We start from the raw sequence: 25,420 nt of genomic DNA, 5'->3' as shown, positions 1-25,420 counted from the left end.
CGAGAAAGGCGAAGGCCTAAAGATCAGAAACCTTGAACAAATGAACTCTATATGATTAAACATGAATCTTAGTGTTTTGAGAGACTCATGCCATGACACGAGAGAGCTTTCGTACGAGTGCAGGGTTTAAGTCCCAAATTGTAAAAGTCACATAAACATTAAGTTATGACAGTAGTCAAACGTCAAGGGGCATCATATACAAAATGCAGGGATCTCTTCCGTTTGCCCCCCCTGCCCGTTAAAGGGCACGTGTCATTACACAGTCAATCATTATTTAAAACTGGCACAGGCGTCTTGGGGCGCAAATAATATACACACAGTAAGCTGGTGGGTGGGTTGAAACGGAAAAACGGAAAAAATCCAAATGCAGATATATTCAGAGGAATGAGATATACAAGTGATGTCTCCGCATCTGTAAGGTGTCTTACTGGGCAGGCAACGGGGGGGGGGGGGGGGGGCTTTGACTCTAAGGCTGAGTCTAAGCCCCGACTCTGAGAATGGTTCAATCAAAATTGAAAAGGAAAAGAAGGGCGGATTCAAGGTGAGTAGTGTTCTGTGTTCTAAATCGCTTTCGAACGAACTCTAAAGCAATTATTGTTGACGGATTTTTTAAAACAAAATTTGGGTCTTTACCATTATAGCCCCTCCCCCGCCCCCGGGCTTAGTGGTCAGATAACCTATAGCCCCCACCACCCAAATCAAATGCTTTTTCGTAGCCGGTATTACATTACTAGAACTTACATTATTCTGTCACGTTCTTCCTAATTATTTGCTCTCAAACGAAATTTATAGCAATAATATTAGATATGTGGGTCTTTTTAATGCGATTTTTCGCTTGACCGATTTTTCGTCTGATCTATTTGACTTTTCGTCTTCAAAAACGGAACAAACAGGTAGCGCCCAGCGGCATTAAGTTTCATTAGAGGCCTTTAGCCGCGTTTAGCAGCCCTTCAAGTGCTTAGTGTGGTAAATCTACTGGGAAGTGGTTGCAGTCTGAGACTGGCATCAGGGAGATTGACGGTTCGAACCACTTCTAGGTAGCTTTTGGTACCCATAAATTTTTCTTCGCTGTACCCCCTCTAAATTAAATTGAGGTGCCTGTCGTTTGCAATTAAGTCACGTTGGTCTTTTGGTGCAGTTTTTTTGCACAACCGATTTTTTGTCTGACCAGTCTTTCAATATTCCAGTTTTCAAAAAGTTATACTGAAAAGTCACCGGTAGCAATAGTTTGAGTGTTTTCAAGAACATACTAGATCAGTATTGAATTACCGAGAAGTCCAAAACGTTAATTGGATGGGAAAATTACCCCCGATGGAAGAGCCGTTCGACAAAGGCGAAGGCCTATAGATCAGAAACCTTGAACAAATGAACTCTGTATGATTAAACATGAATTTTAGTGTTTCGAGAGACTCATGCCATGACACGAGAGCGCTTTCGTACGAGTGCAGGGTATAAGTCCCAAATTGTAAAATTCACATAAACATAAGTTCTGACAGTAGTCAAGGGGCATCATATACAAAATGCAGGGATCTCTTGCGTTTGCCCCCCCACCCGTTACAGGGCACGTGTCATTACAGAGTCAATCATTATATAAAACTGGCACAGGCGTCTTGGGGCGCAAATATTATACACACAGTAAGCTGGTGGTGGGTTGAAACGGAAAAACGGAAAAAATCCAAATGCAGATATATTCAGAGGAATGAGATATACAAGTGATGTGTCCGCATCTGTAGGGTGTCTTACTGGGCAGGCAACGGGGGGGGGGGGGGGGGGGCTTTGACCCAAAGGCTGAGTCTAATCCCCGGCTCTGAGAATGGTTCAATCAAAATTGAAAAGGAAAAGAAGGGCGGATTCAAGGTGAGTAGTGTTCTAAATCGCTTTCGAACGAACTCTAAATTGAAAAAGAAAATCGAAAAATTCAGTGTTAAAATTGCGTGAATTACATTTTGCGCTGGGTTTCAGGTCTCAGAGGCGATTTTTTGTTGACCTCATCTTACCTGGTGGGCCTAATCATCGAAAAAAACTTTGAAAAATTTTGGGAAAAATCAAAAATTTTGAAGTATTAATTTTGTGTGAAATACATTTTGCAGCGGGTTTGGAGTCTGAAAGTTAATTTTTTGCGGACATAATTTTACCTGGTACTAAGATTACATCAATTGCTTTATCATCAAACATTGTCATCAATCACGGCTTACCAACTAGTTGAATGTTTGTGGTATTCTTTATGTCTGTTTTTATCAGTCAGTCCTCTCAAATACTCTTTTAAACCTTTATTTGATCATGCATGAGAACAAAATAGAAAAGGAGTTGAGTGCTGGATCTTGTGCTGCTGTTGTTCTTGTAAGAACTACCTGAGTCACCAATCTATTTTTAGTGTACTATGTCTACTATGACTAACCACTATAATCGTTACTGAAGGTCATTTTACACGAGTAGTTGTATTCGATTGTGATTGGACAACCGATCGACTAAGAGTGTCAATGAATTATTTTTGAATAAGTTTACATGTTCAACTGTCTGCATTGGGTGGTTTTGTTTTTATAGTTTAGCACAGTAATTGTATAGCATTAGAGCAGACTTATAATAATTTGTTTGAGTTTCAGTTCGAGTTTGATTTGTAAACAAACTATGTCAATGGTTGACGATTGTTCCTTCTTTGACTTTTCTCACGATTTTACCTGTACAGAAAAACGTTATGTAGCGGCCTGTGTGAATACTTGTCACTCTACTAAACATAAAAAGACAGACATTAGGGAAATAAGTCATCTGTTTATGTCTTGCACTCGACCTAACAGATAATTTGTTTGGATAATAACTTGAGTATTACCAGGAAAACATTTGAATTTATCACCATGAAAGTAATTTCTTAATCAGAAGATACTTTTAACCATCAAGTGAGAGAAAACTAGAGAGACCAACAAACTATCAAGACATTAAGAAAACAACGAACAATGTTTTTTTGCAATATTAGTAGTTCATTGAGGTTAAGCAAATGCAATTGGCAAGATTATTACTGTTTGAGGTATTAGGAGACACATTTAGAGTACGTTTTTTTGGAGCAAGAAAAGAGCTGACAGGCGGCGTCTCAAGACTGTTGCTTGCCACAGGCCTACTATATTCGGGTGTTTTGATCACACTTGTTGTAATTGCTGTAGAGGTTATCGGGTTTTCTAAGTTGATGGTTGTTGAATCTGGACTTTCAATATTAGATGGGATTTTCCAAAAGTTTTCAATGAGTTCCAAGTCCTGCCAATACTCTACCTGATTTTCGTAGATAGGTACTTCTTGAATATCGTAATCATGGAAAATTCTTCTAATGCCAGATCCCAGAACGTTCGAGTCAAATGTAAACTTACGAATATAACCTGCTACAAATTGTAGAGTATATTGAGCTCCCTTAGTGAATCTGAATTGAATCCGATTGAATGAAATCGAGAGTAACAACAGGTAAGGCTATGTGTTTCACAGTTTTCCATTCTCCACCTTGGTGTTCTCGCTGAACAATAACAATTTTTTTTAAAGTCTCGTATGCAATAGTTCGAGTACTGGTAGAAGATTTTTCTTTTAGTACTATTGCAATGGGAAACATTTTAAGAAGTCTAGGATAACTTGTTCTGTTTACACACGTATAATTGGACTTGAATAACTTGTTGAAGACTGGAAAATATACCAAAAAGACTGATAGAATTTTTGAGGAATATGGTAAAAGATCTTGTGTAATCTGAATAGTTCTTATTAACAAGAATTATCAAAAAGCAAAAATATATCAATACAATTGTCAGCAAATGAGAAAGAAAATTGATATATTTTTTTAAAGTAATGAATTTGCAGCATCTGGTTTTAGCGAAGAATTGAATACCAATTTTGTAGGTGTTGTGCCACTATATTTAGAAAGGTTTGTGCTCTACAAAGATTAATCTGTATGGACCAAGAGATATTTTCTTTATTGTCTGTAGTTTTTATGCTACATGTACCCTCATTGTTTAAAATAAACACTGATTTGAAAGTATTAGTGTAATTCTAGCCATTTTTATCTTTCCGGAAAGCTTATTTTTAGAATCAAAATAGAACCTTTTAATTTGATTGTTAGTGTTGTTACAGTACCTTTTGTTCACATTGGTGCTATAAAACGGAAATAATACACAAACTCGTTTTTGTTGCGACTGAATTTCTAATGAATAAGATTTTGTATAGCACTGCTAACGTTTTCCAAAAGATCTAGGACAAACATGAAAATTTTAAAATTATTTTGAACGCTTCCAACGCCAGCGGGCAAATAGTTGTGCAATCTCTTGATCTATGAATCAGATGATTTGAGTTCTCCAAAGAGAAGATTAAAATTTTAATTTGTTTATGTTCAGTCGGCTTCAATCTAACTCGCAATGCATCTTGATAAACCAATTGTTTGTATATATTCTTTGAAAAGCATTCATGAGAAATATTTGTTATTAGCCACATCTTACCCAAAGAATTCAGTGAGATTGAACTAATTTTTTAGCAGCAAGTGAATACTTCAGTCAAAAAGAAAATTTTGATTATTATAATGCTTTGAAAATCCGACCATACGGAGAACTTATTGCAATAGATAACTCTTCTCTAGATTCGTACCTAAACAATTCAAAAATTCTACGATTACATGCAATTTTGCATGATGCTGGTGCTTTCATCCGGGAGCTCTACACTGAAGGACCCGGCTACTCGTACATGTTTCCCTGGAAGCTTAATAGTTGTTTTACTGGACATCTGACAGGAATCCTTTTCTGTTTGTTTATTAAAATTTTCCACTCAAAAATTTATCACTTGTTGGAATGTTAATCAGTAAAACAGTTGTGTTAGACCTTGAAGGTTTCCGTCACAGGAAAGAGATTTCCGTCACAGGAAAGTGTTAGACCTTGAAGGTTTCCGTTACTTTGATTTTTTTAGTGCTTGTCTCTCTATTTGGTTTCTAGTTGCTTTGCTTCTCTATTGGCAGGTTTCATTTTTTTTTCAATTGAGACCAAATTGACGTTATTTAATGGTTCAATTTGCTATGTTATGTTTTTTACAATTCAAAGATTTTGAATTGTATTGGGGCGCTGTCTTTTTTTCAGATCTGTGCACGCATCTTTAATGATTTTTGAAGTCAATTTAAAGCTATGATTGTGGTCACGCCGAAATATGAAAAGAAGCGGAAAAGCGAGTAGTTTTGTTGCGTTACAAATTTTTAATCTGATTTTTAAGTAGAGCGAGGAAACCGTGCATGAACAAAAATTTGCCTTCTCGCTAGTGGTTTTTTTGTTCACATGCGGCATTTTCGCTGTGATTTCAACTCTTCTTTATCAATTTTTTAGAATATTTTTTTGAATGATTTTCCCAATCCATTAATAGTCCATTCTAGGTCTAGTTTTCGTTTAATGAATGAAAATTGAATTGTAGGTCAGGACTTGTCCTCTGTTTTTTTATTTCTGAAACCGTTTTAGTAAAATGAGATTTCAGTTGGTTTTTATTGTTACCTTGACCTGTTGTTAGTTTTGTTGCATTACCCCATAGTACTACCTTTAAATTTGTTCTTTGCTTTCTAATAAGCTTTTTTATGGTGTAAGGATTAATAGCTCTAGTAACGTGTTTATGTAGTTTTTATGCCACTTCTATGTAAAGAGTTTGGTGCAATTTGAACGTGTCCGGATTTGCTATCTGTTTTAATTTTACTTTGTCCTGCATATGTTTTCTACGAATCTGGTGTTTGTCATCTCAACTCTTGTTGTGCAAACGTGTACTTAATGTTAAGAGAGCTCTTAATGGTTTTCCTTTAGTTTCAAAAACGTTAAGAGCTCTTTATAATTTTATTTTTAATTTCGTTGTTTTATTGGCATATTTTGACTATTTTAAAAACGTTCTTTTACGGAGCTTAACAGTCAGTTTTTCAGTTGGTTTAATTCTTTGGATTGTAGTTTAGGACTTGTCTTGTTATGTTTTTTTATTCGTCGTCAACATTTTTATTACGACCACATGACCTCACGATCAATTCAAATCTGGTTTCTGTTCATGCAATTTTGACTGAACTGCGTACGTGACGTCTTTTCACTCTTAGCAAAGCGAGTCTTTTGTTCTTTCGCGTGATTAATTTTTCGGTTACACTTGACTTACCTCACTCTCAAAAATGACTTTCCTCACTTTCAAAATGGCTACTTTAGTTCAACGAGTTAAAGTCAACTGAGTGTGTGTCACTCCAATGTAAAGTTATTTGAGAGCAGTTAATAGAAGCAGCAATAATTTATACAAATTCGTAGCCAAAGTTTAATATCTCGGTAATAAAAAGACGATAAATTTCTTTTTCTCTGTATTTTTAGACGGCTGATGTACGAAGCTATTGAGGCTATTTTCTGGCAACCTATCAGTTTTTATCAGTTTCTTCGCCATGTTGGTTTTGTTTTTAATGGCAGCGTTTTCATCGCGGTCTGCCATTATTGTCCTCCTCTTTTTCTACGTCAAGCACTACTTTGTTTCGCTTTAAAAAATTTCGACTTTTCGGCACTTTGCCCTTTTCTGCTTACCTTCTAGCCCAGTTTTTGTCTTTACTCTTTCTGCACATAAATGTCAGTTGCTCAGCAGAGCAGAAACAAGCGGAATATTGAAATAAATAGGAATTTGGATAAACCCTCAAAGTCCAGTTTTAGATGTTAGTAACTTGAATGTTGTTCCAATTTGTCCTATTTCCCTCGTCCAATGCTCAATTGGTTTTGATACTAGTCGCTTTATCTACTCATTAACTACGTCTTTCCATATCTAGCAAGGAACGAACCAATTTATTTATTGCTCCCGAAGAGAAGCAATTATCGTAAACGAGTGTCTTTTATTACCTAAAATTTTTGCTTGACCGTTTTTGACTTTTGGAGTGGCTTTTACGCTCTTGACTTTTTGCGTTTTGTGTGATCTAAAATTGTCTCTCAACCACATTTTCAAGCAGTTGAACTCAATTGGCGGCAATTTTATACTAAAAGTCAGATGATAAGTGCGCCGAAACTGGTGCCATTTTCACTTTAAATCTTAATACTGGTATATATTAACCTCTAATGAGGTTATTTGAAGCCCCCTAATGAGTGTCTTAGTCCTATTTAGGCTACCTCTCCCCGACTGAAGCCAGTTGCAATTGATTAGAGCTCCACTAGTCGTTCGAGAGCATTTCTTCCGAAGTTAGTGAGTTATTTTTTTATTTTGTCTTTTTTGTTTAATTCCAGTCGGGGTTATGGGAATCAATCGCGGCTATTCTCAGGCTGTCGACGGAGTACGCTGATGCGGATTTTTTTACTCCAATTTTTGACCTGACCGACAAATTTTGTGACTTGAAAAACGGAATGAAATGTTTAGAAATTACCCAGTGGAGATAGATTCCTTAATCTTGAGATAGGGTCTACGAAAGCCAACGCCTCGCCACTTGTTTGAGAGTAATTAATCTGACGTTGGTTGGCTATGTTAAGAAATGAAGTTGGGAGCCTTAAACCATTTGGTTTAATGATTAGCAGGCTAAGCTTGCAGGAAAGAGAAGCTGGTTTCAATCCAGTACTGGCAGGTTTCCGCCTGTTTAGGCGCCCTGACCTATTTAACATATTTCAGTCTGCATTGTGTATGCACTTTTCCAAACACGGTAGTTGTCACATGGGCATCAAGTGTACTTTTGCTCATGGCAAAGAAGACTTGATCAACATAAAGGCGCCTGACACTACAGACCCCAAATACAAAACAAAACTGTGTCTGCGATTCGCACAAGACAACTTCTGCCCCAGTGGAGATTTCTGCGTGTTTGCCCATGGCGAAGCAGAATTGCGAGGATCAGTAGATGACATGTCAAAGAGGTCTCCATTATACAAGACAACTCTGTGCCATAACTTTGCAACATTGGGAGTATGTCCAAGTGGACGAAACTGTGCATTTGCCCATGGTCGCTATGAACTTCGCCCTGCAGGATTTGACGGTAATGACAGGATTTTACAGTGATCCCAAAGAATGGGAAGATTTTTTGTAACCACATCTTCCCTTGCAGTCTTTTATAAATGGTTATTTTCTGATGGGTTGTGCTGCCTATTACTCTTCTGAATTTCGCTAGAACAGGTTTCGACGAATGGGTGAAAGAAATTATTAACTCAGTTGTATTAACTCAGTTGCGTGCAGGGTATTGAGAAGATCTTGAAACATCTCCCTTTCTGATATCATAAGATGAGAGCGAATGAGAAGTTCGGTAGTTGTTTGCTTTCATTATTCTTGAAAATAGCAAATTTTCACTCTTGATTTTAGGCGATTTCGAGGCAAAAATTCAGGAAAACCCCAAGTGGAAGTGCTCGTTGTGTAAAATTTACGCTCAAACTGGTCACTGCAATAAGCAAAATTGTGACTTCGCTCACGGTGAGGACGAGCTACGAACTGAAACTGCCGAAAATCCACGCATTATTAGGAGCAATTATAAAACGGTGCTGTGCAATAATTATCAACAGAGTGGGTATTGCTATCATGAAGATACTTGCACGTTTGCTCATGGTGATGAAGAACTGCAGAAGTTTAGTGGTGGCCGAGATGTTGCAAGTGCCTTGAAAATAATTAGAGGTGGGGCTGTCAGTCAAAGCTTTAAGAAACGACCTTCAACTGCTGGAGGACATAGTGGCAGTGGAATGAGCAGTGTCATGCAACCACAACCCCAATCAATGAACTTCCAAACTGTGCAAAGCAGCGTCTCAAATGAACACAAACTGTTCGTGGAGTTTCTTGAGTTTAAAAAGTTTAAGGAACAGACTGAAAACAGTGGAATGTTCAGTAAGTTGTTCTTAGTTAATAGCCGCCGTCAGCCTCTCAAAGGCTATTATTAAGGCGCTCTCCGTTTTTATAGCTGCGAAGCTGTAACCACGGGCAGTGTTCAAATATGTGTAGCTATATTGCGGTGTTCCTGTTTTTTTAACGACTCCTAGAGGGGTATTGGTTTTCTTCAGGGTTTTCAATTGCTCTCAAACAAAGTTGGTAGCAATTATGTGAGCCCTATGGCCGTCTTTGCAATTTTTCGTTTGACCGATTTTTTCGTCTTAGCCTTTTAACTTTTCGTCCTCAACAACAGGATAAACAGGTCACGCCCGGAGGGCATTAAGTTCTCTTAGAGCCTTACGGCTCATAAGTCTCTAAGTATGCAATTCGCCGAAAGAGTCTAAGAGACATAAATTCATGGTGTGAAGGGCGGTTCCTACCTCCTCCTCCTTTACCCGCCCTCACTTAACTTACCCCTCCCCGACTCCCCTCATTCAATCCGTACCCCTCATTCCACCCGTACTCTTGCTCAACTCCCGCGCTCACTCCACCCACCCTTCCCCCTTATGCTCACCCCCATATCAATTAAGCTAAAGCTAGCCTCCCTAAGCCCAAGCTAGCTACCAACGAAGCAACTCGCCTGACGTTAGTTGCAACTCGTCTGAGAGTTGCAACTAAAGGGTTGCAACGGGTTGCCTCTCAGCGGGTTGCAACTCGTCTGAGAGCAACCCGCCTGACGTTAGTCGGTTGTTTTCAATAGCCGAACAGCGATAGTTGGGGCTATTGTTGGCCTTCTCTTGTTTTTTTATTTCGTCAAGATTTTTGTTACAACCATATGACGTCACAACCACGTCAAATCCGCTTTTTGTTTATTCGTTCATGCAATTTTAACTGAATTGCATGTGTGACGTCATTTTTCACTCTTAGTGGATTGAGTTTTTTACAATTCAATGAATTTGAATTGTATTGGGCTGTCTTTTTTTTAAGATCTGTTCACACATTTTCATCATTTTTGTAGTTGGAGTAGTGATTTTAATCATGCCGAAACAGGAAGCAGAGCGCAAAAGCGAGTGGTTTTGCGGCTGAAAATTTTTCCACTCTAATTTTAAAGTAGAGTGAGGAAGCGGTCTTTGAACAAAAATTCGCTTTCTCGCTAGTGGTTTTTTTTTCACATTCGAGAATTTCACTTTGATTTTCACTTTTTTTTCTCTATTGGATCGGATTTTTTTTCTAAATGGTATTCTCAATTTATTCATAGTTCATTCTAGGTCTAGTTTTCTGTTTGAACGAAATTTTCTTTTCTCGCCAGTGGCTTTTGTTGACACGCGGCAATTTGACTTTGATTTTCTGTTTTTTTTATTAATTGCTCTCAAACGAAGTTTGTGGCAATTGTATTAGTCCTGTTGGTCTTTTTTATGCGAGTTTTCGCTTGACCGATTTTTTGTCTGACGCTTTTGACTTTTCGTCCTCAAAAACGGGATAAACAGGTAGCGCCCAACGGGCATTAAGTGCTCTTAGAGCCTTTCAGCTCTGTTTCAGCTCAAACTGTTTTGGAGACCTATACTTATGTCGTGAAGAGCGGTTCTTAGAGGTTTACCTGCTACTTGTCCTGCTATGTTTTGTTTATTCGCGTGCTTAAGTTTTTGGTCACACAAAAATGACTTCCTCACTCTGAAGTTGACTATTCTTAACTTTAATTCAGAGATAAGGTCAAGTGAATTTATGATTAATGGAGAGCCCCTACTAGAAGCAGCAATAAATTATACAGATTCGTAATCAAAATTTAACATCTCTGCATTTGATAAAAGAAGTTTTTTTGTTTGTTTTTGTTACGACTGCAGATCTTTTTGAGGCTGCAGATCTACGAAGCTATTGTGGCTGTTTTCTGGCAATCTAGCAGCTATGTATTGTTTAACAGCCGCCGTCATCTTCTCAGCCGGCTATTATAGCGCTCCTATTTTTATTTACTTCGTTGAACTTTGTTTCGCTTTACCATTTTGCCGCTTTTTCGACATTTTGCGCGAAATCTTTTTGACTTCTCTAGGCTAGTTTCTCTCTTCTCTCATTCTGCTAGAAGTGAATTTGAACATCAGTTGCTCAGCAAAGCAACTCAAAATGAGCAGAGTTAGTATAAAAAATTGAAGTCAGAAATAGAAACGAGATAAACCCATAAAGCCCAATTTTAGATGCCCGCTATTTGAACGTCGTTCCTATAAGTCTTGGTTACCATCTCTAATGCTTATTGGCATTGATAGTAGCCCTTGTAACCTCTCTCTAAGAAACAGAAGTATGTTCAACTACGAAATGCCATCAAAATAATTCAGACTTAAAAAATGTTTTTGTACAAAAATCTTTCTTTTCAATATCTTCTATTCTTTCAATCCCAATCATGCTTATTGGAATCAACGGCGGCTCTTTTCCGGCAATCTGCCGGGTATGTTTTTTTTATTTTTTTTGATCAATTTTTTTTCTAAATGCTTTTTCCAATCCATTCATAGTCCATTTTACGTATAGTTTTTAATAGCCGCACAGCGATAGCTGGGGCTATTATTGGCCTTCTCTTGGTTTTTTACAATTCAAAGAATTTGAATTGTATTGGGGCGCTGTCTTTTTTTAAGATCTGTTCACACATTTTCATGATTTTTGAAGTCAAATTAGGTTAGTTTTGCGGCGTGAAATTTTTTCGCTCTAATTTTAAATTAGAGTGAGAAAACGGTGTTCGAACAAAAATTCGCTTTCTCGCTAGTGGTTTTTTGTTCACATGCGGCAATTTCACTTGGATTTTTACTGTTTTTTTTTCGATTTTTTGGATCGGATTTGTTTCTAAATGGTTTTCCCAATCCATTCATAGTTCGTTCAAGGTCTAGTTTTCTGTTTAGTCAATGAATTTTCTTTGAATTGTGCGTCAGGACTTGTCCTGCTATGTTTTTTTATTTCGTCGTCGCGATTTTTGTTACAACCATATGACACGTCACAACCACTTCAAATCTACTTTTTGTTCATTCGTTCATGCAATTTCAACTAAAGTGCGTGCGTGACGTCATTTTTCGCTCTTAGTGGAGCGAGTTTTTTGTTCATTTGCGTGATTAAATTTTTGGTCACTTTTACCGCACTCACAAAAATGAGTTCCTCACTTTGAAATTGACTTTTATTTACTTTAATTCAAAGAGATAAGGTCAAATGGTTGTGTGTGTCACTCTAAATGAAGGTTATTTGAGAGCAGCTAATAGAGGCAGCAAAGACTTATACAGATTCATAATCAAAATATAACATATCAGCCTTCAATGAAAAGCCGAATTTTGTTGTCTGTCTTTTTCACTGTTTTTTTGAGACTGCAGATCTACGAAGCTATTGCGGCTGTTTTCTGGCAATCTGCCAGCTATGTTTTGTTTAGCCAATGCAAATTTTTAATTACTCTTGAACGTAGTTCATAGCAATTTTTGTAAACGTGTGTGTCTTTTTTATGCAAAATTTTCGCTTTACAATTTTGACTTTTCGAGTGACTTTTACGCCCTTGACTTTTTGCATTTCGCGTGATCTAAAATTCCCTCTCAATCACAATTTCAAGCAGCTGAACTCAATTGGCGGCAATTTAATACTAAAAGTCAACTGAAAAGTGCGCCGAAACTGGTGTCATTTTTTACTTTAAATCTTAATAGTGGTATATGTTAACCTCTAATGTGGTTATTTGAAGCCCACTACAGAACTTCTTAGTCCCATTTAGGCTCCCCCCCCCGATTGAAGCAGGCTGCAATTGATTAGAGCTCCCACTAGTCGTTCAAGAGCAATTCTTCCGACGTTTAGTCGGTTATGTTTTGAATTGTAGGTCAGGACTTGTCCCGCTATGTTTTTTCCTTGATATTTTGAGAAATTTTCTACGACTCTATCGGTGTTATTTTCTGCCAATTTTCGCACTGTTTTTTATTGTTCTAGATGCTTCGATGCAATCCCGTTTCAACCAGTTACCAAGCCAGCAGCCACAAACCCAAACCATGATGGGCACATATGACCCTCTAAAGGTGTACAACAATGCCACTGGCAGACAGGTAGCGGTCACTGAACTAATGGGGGCGGCTAATAGGAGCTCAGTTTGTGGTCGGAGTAGCGGGGGTGGCTACGGAGGCTCCGCTAGGATGAACATTCCTCGATCACGAGGAGGGAGTAACGGGAATTATGGGCTGAACAGTATTAGTGAAAATTATTCAGGCCAAGCTCAGCAAGAAATGGATTATTATTGAGCGCAGATTGACAATCGCTGATTTTAACGATTACTGAATAACTGTGCAATGCAAATTGAAGATACAGTGAAGCTAATTAGTATGCAATTAATAATAAGAAAAATATTAAATTGCTTTAAATTGAGTTAATATTTAGTTCGAACGTTCCAATATTGAAATATGCTACAGAAGCCTTATCTTCTTGAGTTCTAAATTAGTTGAAATATGTAGTCCCTTCCTTTTGCTATGCTGAGCATAGGTATTTGAAATTTAATTTAAGCTGATGTTTAAAATAGCTTTAAACTATGATTTACCTTTACATAACATGTTTATCTTGAACCAAATCTTTTACGTTGTCAATATTTTATTTGTCAAATATTTATTATCTTTCCAAATTTTCCTTAAATTCTTTTTCTTGATGCGTATATTAATAATGGAGTTACAAATGCGCTCTGAGAGTCAAAAGAGATGCTATTGAATAGCTGAGCTGAATGTATTAATCGGATTCAAAGTAAAGACCTCAATTTGTGGTCACTTGAAGACAAATTGGATTTGTTTGGGGCTAATTTAATTAAAATGGTGCTGTGTAATTGTGTGCATCAATTGATAGTGTGAGTTTTTGGGTACAAATTGACCATAGGGTCCTATTGACATCGTTTAATGGAAAATAATGGTTTGTCTTATGTTGGTCTCCAAATTATGCGTCTAATTCAATATTAACAGCCTTTGTTTTTTAATAGCCGCCCTCACCTTCTTAGCCGGCTACTATAGCGGCCCTGTTTTATTGGGCTGCTGTCTACGGAGGTGGCTACTTTGATTGGGGTGCTGTCTTAAAGATCTGTTCACATATTTTCTAGATTTTTGAAGTCATATTGGAGTAGTGATTTTGGTCACGCCGGAACAGTAAATGGAGCGAAAAAGCGAGTGGTTTTTGCGGCGTGAAATTTTTTCGCTCTAATTTTAAAGTAGAGTGAGAAAACGGTGTTTGAAGAAAAGATTCGCTTTCTCGCTAGTGGCTTCTGTGCACATGGGGCAATTCGACTATAAGGGCAGTTCGATTTTTTTCTAAAGGGTTTTCCAAGACCATTCCTGGTCATATCTATGTTTATAGCGGCGAAGCTGTAAGCTGAGCGGAGCTATAATGCATTACTCTTTGTTTTTACGACTCGAAGAGGAGTATTGGTTTTCTTAAGGTTTTCTTTTACCGGAAGTACTATTCGTTCAGACGATGTTTTAACCTAAAAGCGAAAATGAGAAAAATTGCCGTGTGAACAAATTTTTTCTGAGCGAGAGAAGTTTTTTGATCATGCACTGCGTTTAGTGAATGACCTTTTGACTTTGAAAAGTAGTTTTTGACTGAATGGCACATATAGATAACCGTTTTTAGCCGTTTTTTCGTCTAAGTGGCCCAATTTTTTGCTTGTAATTTAGTTTTATTTAGAAATGATTTTTCTTTTCGATGCTATATTGAAATGTAAACCTTAGAAATTAATACCACAGTGTTTGGCAGAGCCTGAAAACCCGTTTCAAGTTCAAAATTTGCCCATATTTCTTGATTTCTAAATTAATTTTTGCCTTTTTTCTATTAATTTTTTTTGAATCTTTTAGCCGTCTTTTTGTCAAATCTCAATTAATATGGCAATTTCACGTTGATATTTCATATACTCAATGCCTCTTTCTGCTTCGATGTAATTTTGTTTTATAAAGTTGTACATATGCTGATCCGATTTTGGTAGTTTTTCCAATTTTTTTGTTTTTCTGTATTTTAGTTTTAATTACTAGAAAGTCTTTGTGCATTATGAGGGCTTTGATTTGGTTTCAATAAAAACTCCAATCCTTTTTTTAGCGTTAAATTTTTGATAAACATTTAAAATTTTTATAAATGCAGTCTTAAAAATTTTTGACCATTTTTTTGCAAAATATTTCTGACTTGCAAGGTTTTGCATGTTTGATTTCTAATTTTTTTTGTTCTGTTCATGAGGATGGCTTCTTGTCTCTGTGACTCATTGTCTTTTCTATGTCTCGAATGCTGAAAAATGAAATGCATTGGTTATTCTTGTTTTTTTATTTGATTTTTAACTTTCAAAAATCATGAAACAATCTTTGTTACGGTGTTCCTTAAATTTTGTCATTATTCTTCACCTTCTAGTTTGTATCATTCTAGCTCTGTCCTGGCATCTTCATTTTTATAGGTTATATATAGTTTTTCAGTCATCAGAAATTTGAATGATTTCGGCCTTTTCTTTGGTTTGCAATTAAATTAAGGCAGTACATAAGGCAGTACATTCAACATAAAGAAGTACTGAGAGTTTGCTGGAATGCCCTTTCCAAAATTTCGTCTGATTTCTTTTTATTGTAATTTTTTCCGGCCTTGGTGTTATTCTTAAACGATTTTTGCCTTTGAATTTTATTCTGTTGCTTTTCTATGGTTATTTCAATTTTTGAATTAGTTTGAAATCATGTTTTCTAGCATATATACAACAAGGAAGAAATATATGTTGTTTTTGTCTTAATTGCAGTGATTATAAATCGAACTGTAGTTTTTTTCCGATTCTTAAATATGAGCATTTTTTTGAAAAACTTAACTTAGTTTCTAAGTTTTTATTGTCTGCCGTTTGCTTTCGAGATCTTTTTAAGATTAGAATCAAGAATAATTTGAGGACGGTTGATATCCCTGTGAGCGTTTTCAGCCTACTAGTCGTTTTTGAAAAACATCATTTTTTCAATGTTACCGAACGTTTTCAATAATGTATATTTGTTTCTCTTGGTGACAGTGGTTTCAATTTCACCAATTTTTAGATCAGACCGGGGGGGGGGGGGGGTTGTTTATGAGTTTATGGTTTAATTCAAAATGTAATGGCTTCAGCTACTGTTGCGATTTTTTGTGAAGTTTTTACGCTTCGAGTTGTTTCCGGAAATCTTCCGGCTATGTTTTTACGACTCCAAGAGGAGTATTGGTTTTCTTAAGGTTTTTTTAAACCGGAAGTTGTATTCGTTCAGACAATGTTTTACCCCAAAAACGAAATTGAGAAAAATTGCCGTGTGAACAAATTTTTTCTGAGCGAGAGAAGGTTTTTGATCATGCACTGCGTTTAGTGAATGACCTTTTGACTTTGAAAAGTAGTTTTTGACTGGATGGCACATATAGATAACCGTTTTTAGCCGTTTTTTCGTTTAAAAGGCCCAATTTTATTGCTTGTAATTTGGTTTTATTTAGAAATTTTTTTTCGATGCTTTATTGAAATGCAAACCTTAGAAATTAATACCACAGTGTTTCGCAGAGCCTGAACACGCGTTTCAAGTTCAAAATTGGCACTTATTTCTTGATTTTTTCTTTTAATTTTTCTTTTTTGAGACTTTTAGTCTTCTTTTTGTCAAAAATCAATTAATATGGAATTTCGAGTTGATAATTCATATACTCAATGCCTCTTTCTGCCTCGATGTAATTTTGTTTTATAAAATTGTACATATGCTAATCCGATTTTTGTAGCTCTTCCAATTTTTCTGTTTTTCTGTATTTTAGTTTTAATTTCTAGAAAGTCTTTTTTGTGTATTATGAGGGCTTTAATTATGTTTCAATAAAAACTCCAATCCTTTTTTAGCGTTAAATTTTTGGAAAAAACATTTAAAATTTTTTTATAAATGAAGTCTTAAAAATTTTTGACCATTTTTTTGCAATATATTTCTGATTTGAAATTTTTTGCAAAGTTTTGCCTGTTTGATTTCTGCTTTTTCTTTTTTTGTTCTGTTCATGAGGATGGCTTCTTGTCTCTGTGACTCATTGTCTTTTCTATGTCTCGAATGCTGAAAAATGTAATGCATTCGTTTTTCTTGTTTTTTTTTTAATTTGATTTTTAACTTTCAAAAACCAAAAAATAATATTTGTTACGGTGTTCCTTAAATTGTCATTGTTTTTCACCGTCTAATTTGTATCTTTCTAGTTCTGTCCTGGCATCTACATTTATATAGGTTATATCGATTTTTTCAGTCATTAGAAAATTGAATGATTTCGGCTTTTTCTTTGGTTTGCAATTAAATTAAGGCAGTACATTCAACATAAAGAAGTACTGAGAGTTTGCTGGAATGCTTTTCCGAAATTTCGTCTTATTTCTTTTTATTGTAATTTTTCCGGCCTTAGTGTTGCTCTGAAACGATTTTTGCCTTGAATATTATTCTGTTGCTTTTCTATGGTTATTTCAATTTTTGAATTATTTTGAAATCATGTTTTCTAGCCTATATACAACAAGGAAGAAATGTATGTTGTTTTTGTCTTAATTGCAGTGGTTATAAATCTAACTGTAGTATTTTTCCGATTCTTAAATATGAGCATTTTTTTGAAAAACTTAAATTAGTTTCTAAGTTTTTATTGTCTGCCGTTTGCTTTCGAGATCTTTTTAAGATTAGAATCAAGAATTATTTGAGGACGATTGATGTGAGCGTTTTCAGCCTATTAGTCGTTTTTGAAAAACATCATTTTTTAACGTTACCGAACGTTTTCAATAATGTATATTTGTGCTGCATTTTGTTTCTCTTGGTGACAGTGGTAGATCAGACCGGGGGGGGGGGGGGGGTGTTAATGAGTTTATGGTTTAGTTCAAAATGTAATGGCTTCAGCTACAGTTGCAATTTTTGTGAAGTTTTTACGCTTTGAGTTGTTTCCGGAATTCTTCCGGCTATGTTTTTACGACTCCAAGAGGAGTATTGGTTCTCTTAAGGTTTTTTTAACCGGAAGTTCTATTCGTTCAGACAATGTTTAAACCTAAAAACGAAAGTGAGAAAAATTGCCGTGTGAACAAATTTTTTCTGAGCGAGAGAAGTTTTTTGATCATGCACTGCGTTTAGTGAATGACATTTTGACTTTGAAAAGTAGTTTTTGACTGAATGGCACAAATAGATAACCGTTTTTAGCCGTTTTTTCGTCTAAAAGGCCCAATTTTTTTGCTTGTAATTTGGTTTTATGTAGAAATTATTTTTTTCGATGCTTTTTTGAAATGTAAACCTTAGAAAATAAAAGTACAGTGTTTTGCAGAGCCTGAAAACGCGTTTCAAGTTGAAAATGGGCGCATATTTCTTGATTTTTTAAATAATTGTTGGCTTTTTCTATTAATTTTTTCTTTTTGAATCTTTTAGCCGTCTTTTTTGTCAAAAATCAATCAATATGGCATTTCGAGTTGATAATTCATATACTCAATGCCTCTTTCTGCCTTGATGTAATTTTGTTTTATAAAATTGTACATATGCTAATCCGATTTTGGTAGCTTTTCCAATTTTTCTGTTTTTCTGTATTTTAGTTTTAATTACTAGAAAGTCTTTTTTGTGCATTATGAGGGCTTTAGTTTTGCTTCAATAAAAACTCCAATCCTTTTTTAGCGTTAAATTTTTGAAAAACATTTAAAATTGTTTTATAAATGAAGTCCTAAAAATTTTTGACCATTTTTTTGCAAAATATTTCTGATTTGAAATTTTTTGCAAAGTTTTGCCTGTTTGATTTCTGCTTTTTCTTTTTTTGTTCTGTTCATGAGGATGGCTTCTTGTCTCTGTGACTCATTGTATTTTCTATGTCTCGAATGCTGAAAAATGTAATGCATTCGTTTTTCTTGTTTTTTTTTAATTTGATTTTTAACTTTCAAAAATCAAGAAATAATCTTTGTTACGGTGTTCCTTAAATTGTGTCATTTTTCTTCACCTTCTAGTTTGTATAATTCTAGCTCTGTCCTGGCATCTTCATTTTTATAGGTTATATCTAGTTTTTCAGTCATTAGAAAATTGAATGATTTCGGCTTTTTCTTTGGTTTGCAATTAAATTAAGGCAGTACATAAGGCAGTACATTCAACATAAAGAAGTACTGAGAGTTTGCTGGAAAGCCTTTTCCGAAATTTCGTCTTATTTCTTTTTATTGTAATTTTTTCCGGCCTTGGTGTTGTTCTTAAACAATTTTTGCCTCTGAATATTATTCTGTTGCATTTCTATGGTTATTTCAGTTTTTGAATTAGTTTGAAATCATGTTTTCTAGCATATATACAACAAGGAAGAAATATATGTTGTTTTTGTCTTAATTGCAGTGATTATAAATCTAACTGTAGTATTTTTCCGATTCTTAAATATGAGCATTTTTTTGAAAAATCTAACTTAGTTTCTAAGTTTTTATTGTCTGCCGTTTGCTTTCGAGATTAGAATCAAGAATTATTTGAGGATGATTGATATCCCTGTGATCTTTTTCAGCCTATTAGTTGGTTTTTTAAAAACATCCTTTTTTTAACGTTACCAAACGTTTTCAATAATATATATTTGTGTTGCATTTTGATTCTCTTGGTGACAGTGGTTTAACTTTCACCAATTTTTAGATCAGACCGGGGGGGAGGGGGGAGGGAAGGTTAATGAGTTTATGGTTTAATTCAAAAGGTAACGGTTCCAGCTGCTGTTGCGGTTTTTTGTGAAATTTTTACGCTTCGAATCGCTTCCGGAATTCTTCCGACTATGTTTTTTGTTTCGTCAACTGACGCTCAAACTGTCTGAATGACTTCTTCCTCTCACTAGCTGCTTTTGCGCCCTTGACGTCATTTCTCACTCCCTCTAGCAAAAGTTTTTTGCGTGATTAGGTTTTGATTCTAAGAGACTCACCTCACTCAATAAAATGACTTTTGCACTTTAAAATTTAAATTTATTTTTGAATTAGCTTAAGGTCAAAGGAACTCATATGTGTAATAAAGGTCCCTAATGAAAAGGCTTCAGCGCAACGAATTTTAACAAGATTTATTAATTTATCGTTTAATTTTTGTTCATAGCTTTTTGAGCGGCGTCGATAACTTTTCCAACTTATATCTGTATCTGTTTCTATACAATACGACACGCATGGCTATATTTTCGCAGCTATTCCGGCAATCTGTGTTATGTTTAGTTTTTAGGACGTGAAGAGGATTAATGCTGATTTGTTAAGGAGAGCATAAAGTTAAGAGAGCCGTACGGCTCACTAGGCTCTAAGTCTTTCTTAGAGCCTCTCTTCTTACTATATTCTAAATATGCAATTCAACTGTTTTGAAGACATAAATTAAATGTGTGAAGGGAGGTTCTTAGATTTTGACCACAACAATTCAACCCTCTCGACTCCCCCATCCACTTCGTTCCTCCCGGCAATTAGGCTAAGGATAGTAAAACTAATCTCACTAAACCGTACCCAGCGACTGTTGAAGCCAACCGCCTGCCAATTTTTTGAGAGCATTTCATCTGACGTTCGTTTATGTTTTTTAATGGGTGACTTTTGTATCAGAGGATGTTTTAGAGGAACCAAAATACTGTATGTGAAATTAATTGTTCAGGTCAATCTGCTGAACAAAAGTCAAAAGCAGCGAGAATTTAGAGTTTTTTGTTTTTGCTCTTCATTTTGTTGAGTGAGAGAGAAAGAGAGCAAAAAAATTATGTGTAATAACGACAGCACATTTTTGATGACGTACTGCGCTTTTTTAGCTTTAACTCAACTTGTTTGGATAAAATTTTTCATTAACTAAACTAGTATTAGTTCGCTTGGGGGCCTCTTTGATCAGATGACATAATTATTAGAATTTTGAGCGCAGTTTTGTGCTACTTTTGCAATTTTGGCCTCCTGGATGGTTTTCAGCAGTTTTTGTAATCTTCCATTTTTTAAATGTACATAATCAATTTATTTCATTTTATTTAGTGCAGTAAAATTATTATACGATGTACTTATTTAATGTTGTACCTAATTCTGAAGGCCGTATCTTAAAGTCATTTTAAGTTCAGTATTTACCACTTTTAGTTCACATATTTTGTGTGTTACCCAAATTCCCGCCCTGGGAATTATGTGTTCACATTTATGACTTTTGGATCGCTAAATGATATAACTTCTCATTTTCTTCGTTTTGGACCTCGACTATAGTTGCTCAATTTAACTTATCTCTTGTCAGTCGTATTTACTATCTGAGTAATCTAGACAAGTGTCAGATAGGCGATTTGCTAGGCAAATTCAAATACAAAACTGTGTTAAGTGCACTCGCCGCACAAGTACACTCAACGAAGATTCAAATAGCGATTCGCATCGCAAGGTCAAGTACACAATATTCGTTGTGTACGAAATTTTTATAGCAACAGGAGAGTTTTTTGTTGAATTTCGTTGTTTTAGTGTTTTAGGTGATCTTTGGATGTTTTAAATCCCCTCTAGCGATGTGTTAAGCAATTTTTCTTATTGTCTGGGTCTTTTTTTAATGCAATTTTTTTGGCTAACTGTTTTCGCTTTTCTAAATACTTCGTTACGCTATGATTTCAGTGAATTGCGCAGCTCGCGACATGGCGCAGCCCGCAACGCAAAAACGAATCCCACATGGCATAGAGCCTTTCTGGGAAAAACCGAGTGCAGACCCCCCGCTGAAGTGGGAGAAATGGCAGATGCAGGCAAAACTGGCGCTTTTTGCGAAGGAAAACATTGTATTAGACATTTTGCTGGCACCAAAGCCTAAAAAAGTTCAACTACCGTTAGAACCGATCTATGAGAATACAATAACAGGCTCCTCAGCCCAATCGGAACGAGAACGACTAGCAAGAAATGCGCAATTAAAAATGAACTGGGAAAACCGATGTGAGAAACAGATGGAGATTGGGATCATGTGCGGAGACAAACCATGGACTCAGTCAGACCGCAAGACATCATCAGTTCTATATCTGAGTTTGGGCACCGAAGGAAGACGCATCATATGTAGCAGAAACCCGCATCTCAAGATGGACATACTGACAACGGTGGAGCTCTGGAATATCATGGAATCCACGTTCGTTCGTCAGCGAAACATTACCTTTGATAGGTATGTGCTCCTCACCACCAAACAGTCAAAGAGAGAATCCAATGAACATTTCATTGGCAAATAGAGGGAATTTTCCAAGAATTGCGAGCTTGGAAGTCAAGAAGATGCACTAATCAGAAACCTTTTTATTGCAAATATGCAAAATCCTGAAATTCAAAGAGAGTTACTTCGAGAAACTCTCGAACCACCCCAAGCTTTACTTTTGGCCATAAACATGGAAATAGGACAGCGGAATCAGTTACAGATTTGAAACACACAACCCGCAGCGCATGTCATTGCCATAACTCCCCAACGGCCTTTTTGCCAATCAAATCAACGATCAAATAGCCCTAATTCTACTCGACAGCCAAACCAACTATGCCGTAATTGTGGCTTGACCTGTTCAGCAAATCACAGGGACAAATGTATTGCGGAAGGCAAGACGTGCAATAATTGTAGTTTACAGAACCATTTCACGAGTATGCCGTAAGCCGAAGTCTTCACCCACTAATCAATGAGATTCAAAATACAAATTACAACCCCCAATGTGAATCCGACTATGATCGTTCAGATGATAATATGGTAGCTAGCATTGCAAGTAACACAATTCAAATCGAACCGAAAAATACAGCTGTACAGATCGGAAATACTTAAGTTGGACTACTCATTGACTCCGGTAGCGTGTGTAGCATTTTGAACGAATCTCTCGCTCTTGAAGTAGTAAACAGTTTTGCCCTTGCAAGATGGTTGACAACAGCACCTGCTCAAGAACTCAAGACCTTTGCTAATGAACCAATACCTGTCATTGGAATGATGCAAGCACCAATAGAAAACAATGGGTAGCGGATCGAAGACGCTGAATTTGTGGTTGTTAAAGACGGCCTGAAACCACTGATTGGCATAGACTTACTTGAAGTCTTAGGTATTGCAATCACTCAAACTCTTTGTTCGGATGAAGGTAGTATGGTGAACACTATCAAAACTCAATGACCATCCAAAACACGCATAGCAAATCAATTTCCTCAACTTATCTTACTCATTGGCAGATCAAAAGTTCACATTGTTAAATCTAAATTTCACAAAAATTTCCAACCGAAACATCAAAAGGGTAGAAGAATACCCATTAATTTACAAGATCGAGTTGACAGTGAAATTAAAAAACTTCTCGAAGAAGGCCACATAGAAAAATTTAATAATTGTTCTGATCAATATTTTATATCTCCTATAGTAATTACAGTTAAAAGAGACCAAACAATAAAATTAGCCTTGGATTCTAAAATTCCTAACAAATCTATACATAAAAGTAAATACCAAATGCCGAATATTGAAACACTTATGGACTCCATGTCACAATTAATAACAGATTGCAAAACAGAACCAGCGGAAAAATTTGTTTTTTACAATAGAACTCAAGTATGCGTATAGCCAACTGAATCTTCACCCTGAAACAGCCAAACATTGTAATTCTAATATCGTTAGTGGTGATATGACAGGCACATATTGATTTAAAACAGGGTTTTGGGGACTTACAGAGATGCCTGCCGATTTTCAGAAGGCGATTGATTGTACAATAATCGGTCTTAACAACACATTTTGTTTTTTGGACGACATATTAATTGTAAGTAAAGGTTCTGAAGAAGATCATTTTATTCTTGTTGTAAATTGCATTAAAAAACTGCACGCGGATAACTTTCGAATCAATCTTCCTAAATGTCATTTCGCGAAGCAAGAAATTTCATGGTTAGGATATAATATTACCCAGTCAGGGACATCGCCTCTAGAAACAACAACCTCTAAAAACCACCTAACACACTTTAAAAGTAACGTTCATTTCTTGGTTCAGTTCATTACATTAGTAAATTTATTCCAAATTTGGCTCAACTTTGCCATCCTTTAAGACTCCTTCTTCGAAAAACAAAATACATCTGGACTGACGAACACACTTTACATTTTATTGCTATAAAAACACGAATCGCGAATCACACAGAAAACTTTCATTATAATCCGCAACTCGAAACACGTATAGAATGTGATGTTTCTCGCTCCGGCCTTGGAGCAGCATTAGAACAAATAACAGTTGATGGTTGGAAACCAATTTCTTTTGCATCTAGATTCTTAAATAGTAATGAAGAACGTTATAGCGTAAATGAACTTGAACTGCTTGGAGTAGTTTGGTCCATAGATTATTTTAAAAATTACCTTTACGGCGAAGAATTTTCTATTATAACTGATCACAGAGCCCTTCTTTCAATTTTAAAAGAACACAGATCAAACAAAAGCTACAACAGTCGTTTATCACGATGGGTTGATCGACTTTTACCCGATCAATTTTAAATAGAACATTTGCCAGGCGCAAAGATGGGACTTGTTGATTAAACATCCCGCAATTCTTATCAACCGTCAAAAAGTATTTCTAAATATGACGAAGAATTTTTAGTCGCGACATTATCACGTATAAATACTGATGCAATATTACTTAATCAAGAAAAACATATTTCCGCAGTTACACTCAATAAATTTTATCACGATAATGAATCTGATTTACAAAATTCTAGTACACAACATACAACACATGTATTGAATATAAATCTCGCTAAACCTAAATTAGCAACAAAAGACAACATGTCACCTGCTCCTCAAAATTCTAGTTCAAAAGTATCTTTGAGACACAATCCTAATTTTAATAATGATTCCTTAACGCGAGTACGTTTAACAGACAATAATTCAGCACTCGCGACGCGAAGGTATCATTCTAATCTGCCCCCTTCTAACTCTGCTATTTCAGATAGTGAACACGTAATGCGCGTACGCTTAACACAAAATAGTTCAATACTTGCCAAGCAAAAGCCGAATCAAATTTTCAACCATGTTAATTGAACAAAACTCGATAGCACACTCGCGCCCGAGTACACTTAACTCAAAATCAATTAGCACTTGCCCCGGAATTTCATACTTCAAAAACAATTACACTCAATCATATTCCCGATTGCGATTTTGATCCGCGAGTACGCTTTACTCATAATAAATTCACACCTGCCGGGCATAATCCTTTTTTATTTAAGCAGTCATATATTCCGCATACCTCAAATGCCTTATTTGCAACTCACACTAGTAAACAGCAAATTCAATCCAATCTCGCGTCGCATAATACAAATACCATAATTACACCACTACAAATTGAGCCTCAAATAGCACTAACTGAGACACAAAATACCGGAAAGGCGTCACTCGCTTACCGAAACCGGCATCAATTCACCAAATTGAACCACTCTAACTTGTCAATCAGAAATAAGCCTCAAATTTCTTCCTTAATTAGCAATAAAACGTCACATACCTTAAAAAACTCACGTGCCCAATTGGTAAACAATAAAAAGTCCATTTTTGCCCAAACTCAATCTGAAATTCAGTTGTCTTCCTCCTATTCAATTAATTTACTTGAAAATTCAACAATCTCAACAAAAATGAGCCAACAAGTGTCCGCAATGAAAGGCAAATCAACCTCAACTCGTCCAAACCGAAATTCGCCGCGCGTTTCCTTTACGGAAAATACTACTCCAAACACGCCACGCCAATCCTCATCGCATTCAAATATCAGTACCACGCTCACTGATAGCCCTCAAATCTTTTCCTTTCAGAAAGTAGTTGGC

The 25,420-nt window shown here is 36.0% G+C and overlaps 1 protein-coding gene across 1 annotated transcript in view; it reads left to right on the top strand.

The window, feature by feature from the left end:
• The window catches only part of LOC142340994 (uncharacterized), a 20,651-nt gene extending 6,939 nt beyond the window's left edge, over positions 1-13,712 (top strand). Inside the window, exons 2-4 of the mRNA XM_075391802.1 lie at positions 7,594-7,951; positions 8,272-8,784; positions 12,700-13,712. Of these exons, the coding sequence (XP_075247917.1) occupies positions 7,594-7,951; positions 8,272-8,784; positions 12,700-13,004 (1,176 nt within the window). The 3' untranslated portion in view covers positions 13,005-13,712. The remainder of the gene's footprint in view (positions 1-7,593; positions 7,952-8,271; positions 8,785-12,699) is intronic.
• Positions 13,713-25,420: the final 11,708 nt, after the last annotated feature.

The sequence above is a fragment of the Convolutriloba macropyga genome, chromosome 6 (assembly GCF_964194025.1).
Source record: "Convolutriloba macropyga chromosome 6, txConMacr16.3, whole genome shotgun sequence".
Taxonomy (NCBI): Eukaryota; Metazoa; Xenacoelomorpha; order Acoela; family Convolutidae; genus Convolutriloba; species Convolutriloba macropyga.
Note: the sequence above shows the minus strand (reverse complement) of the source record. Positions and strands in the feature narration are given on the sequence as shown.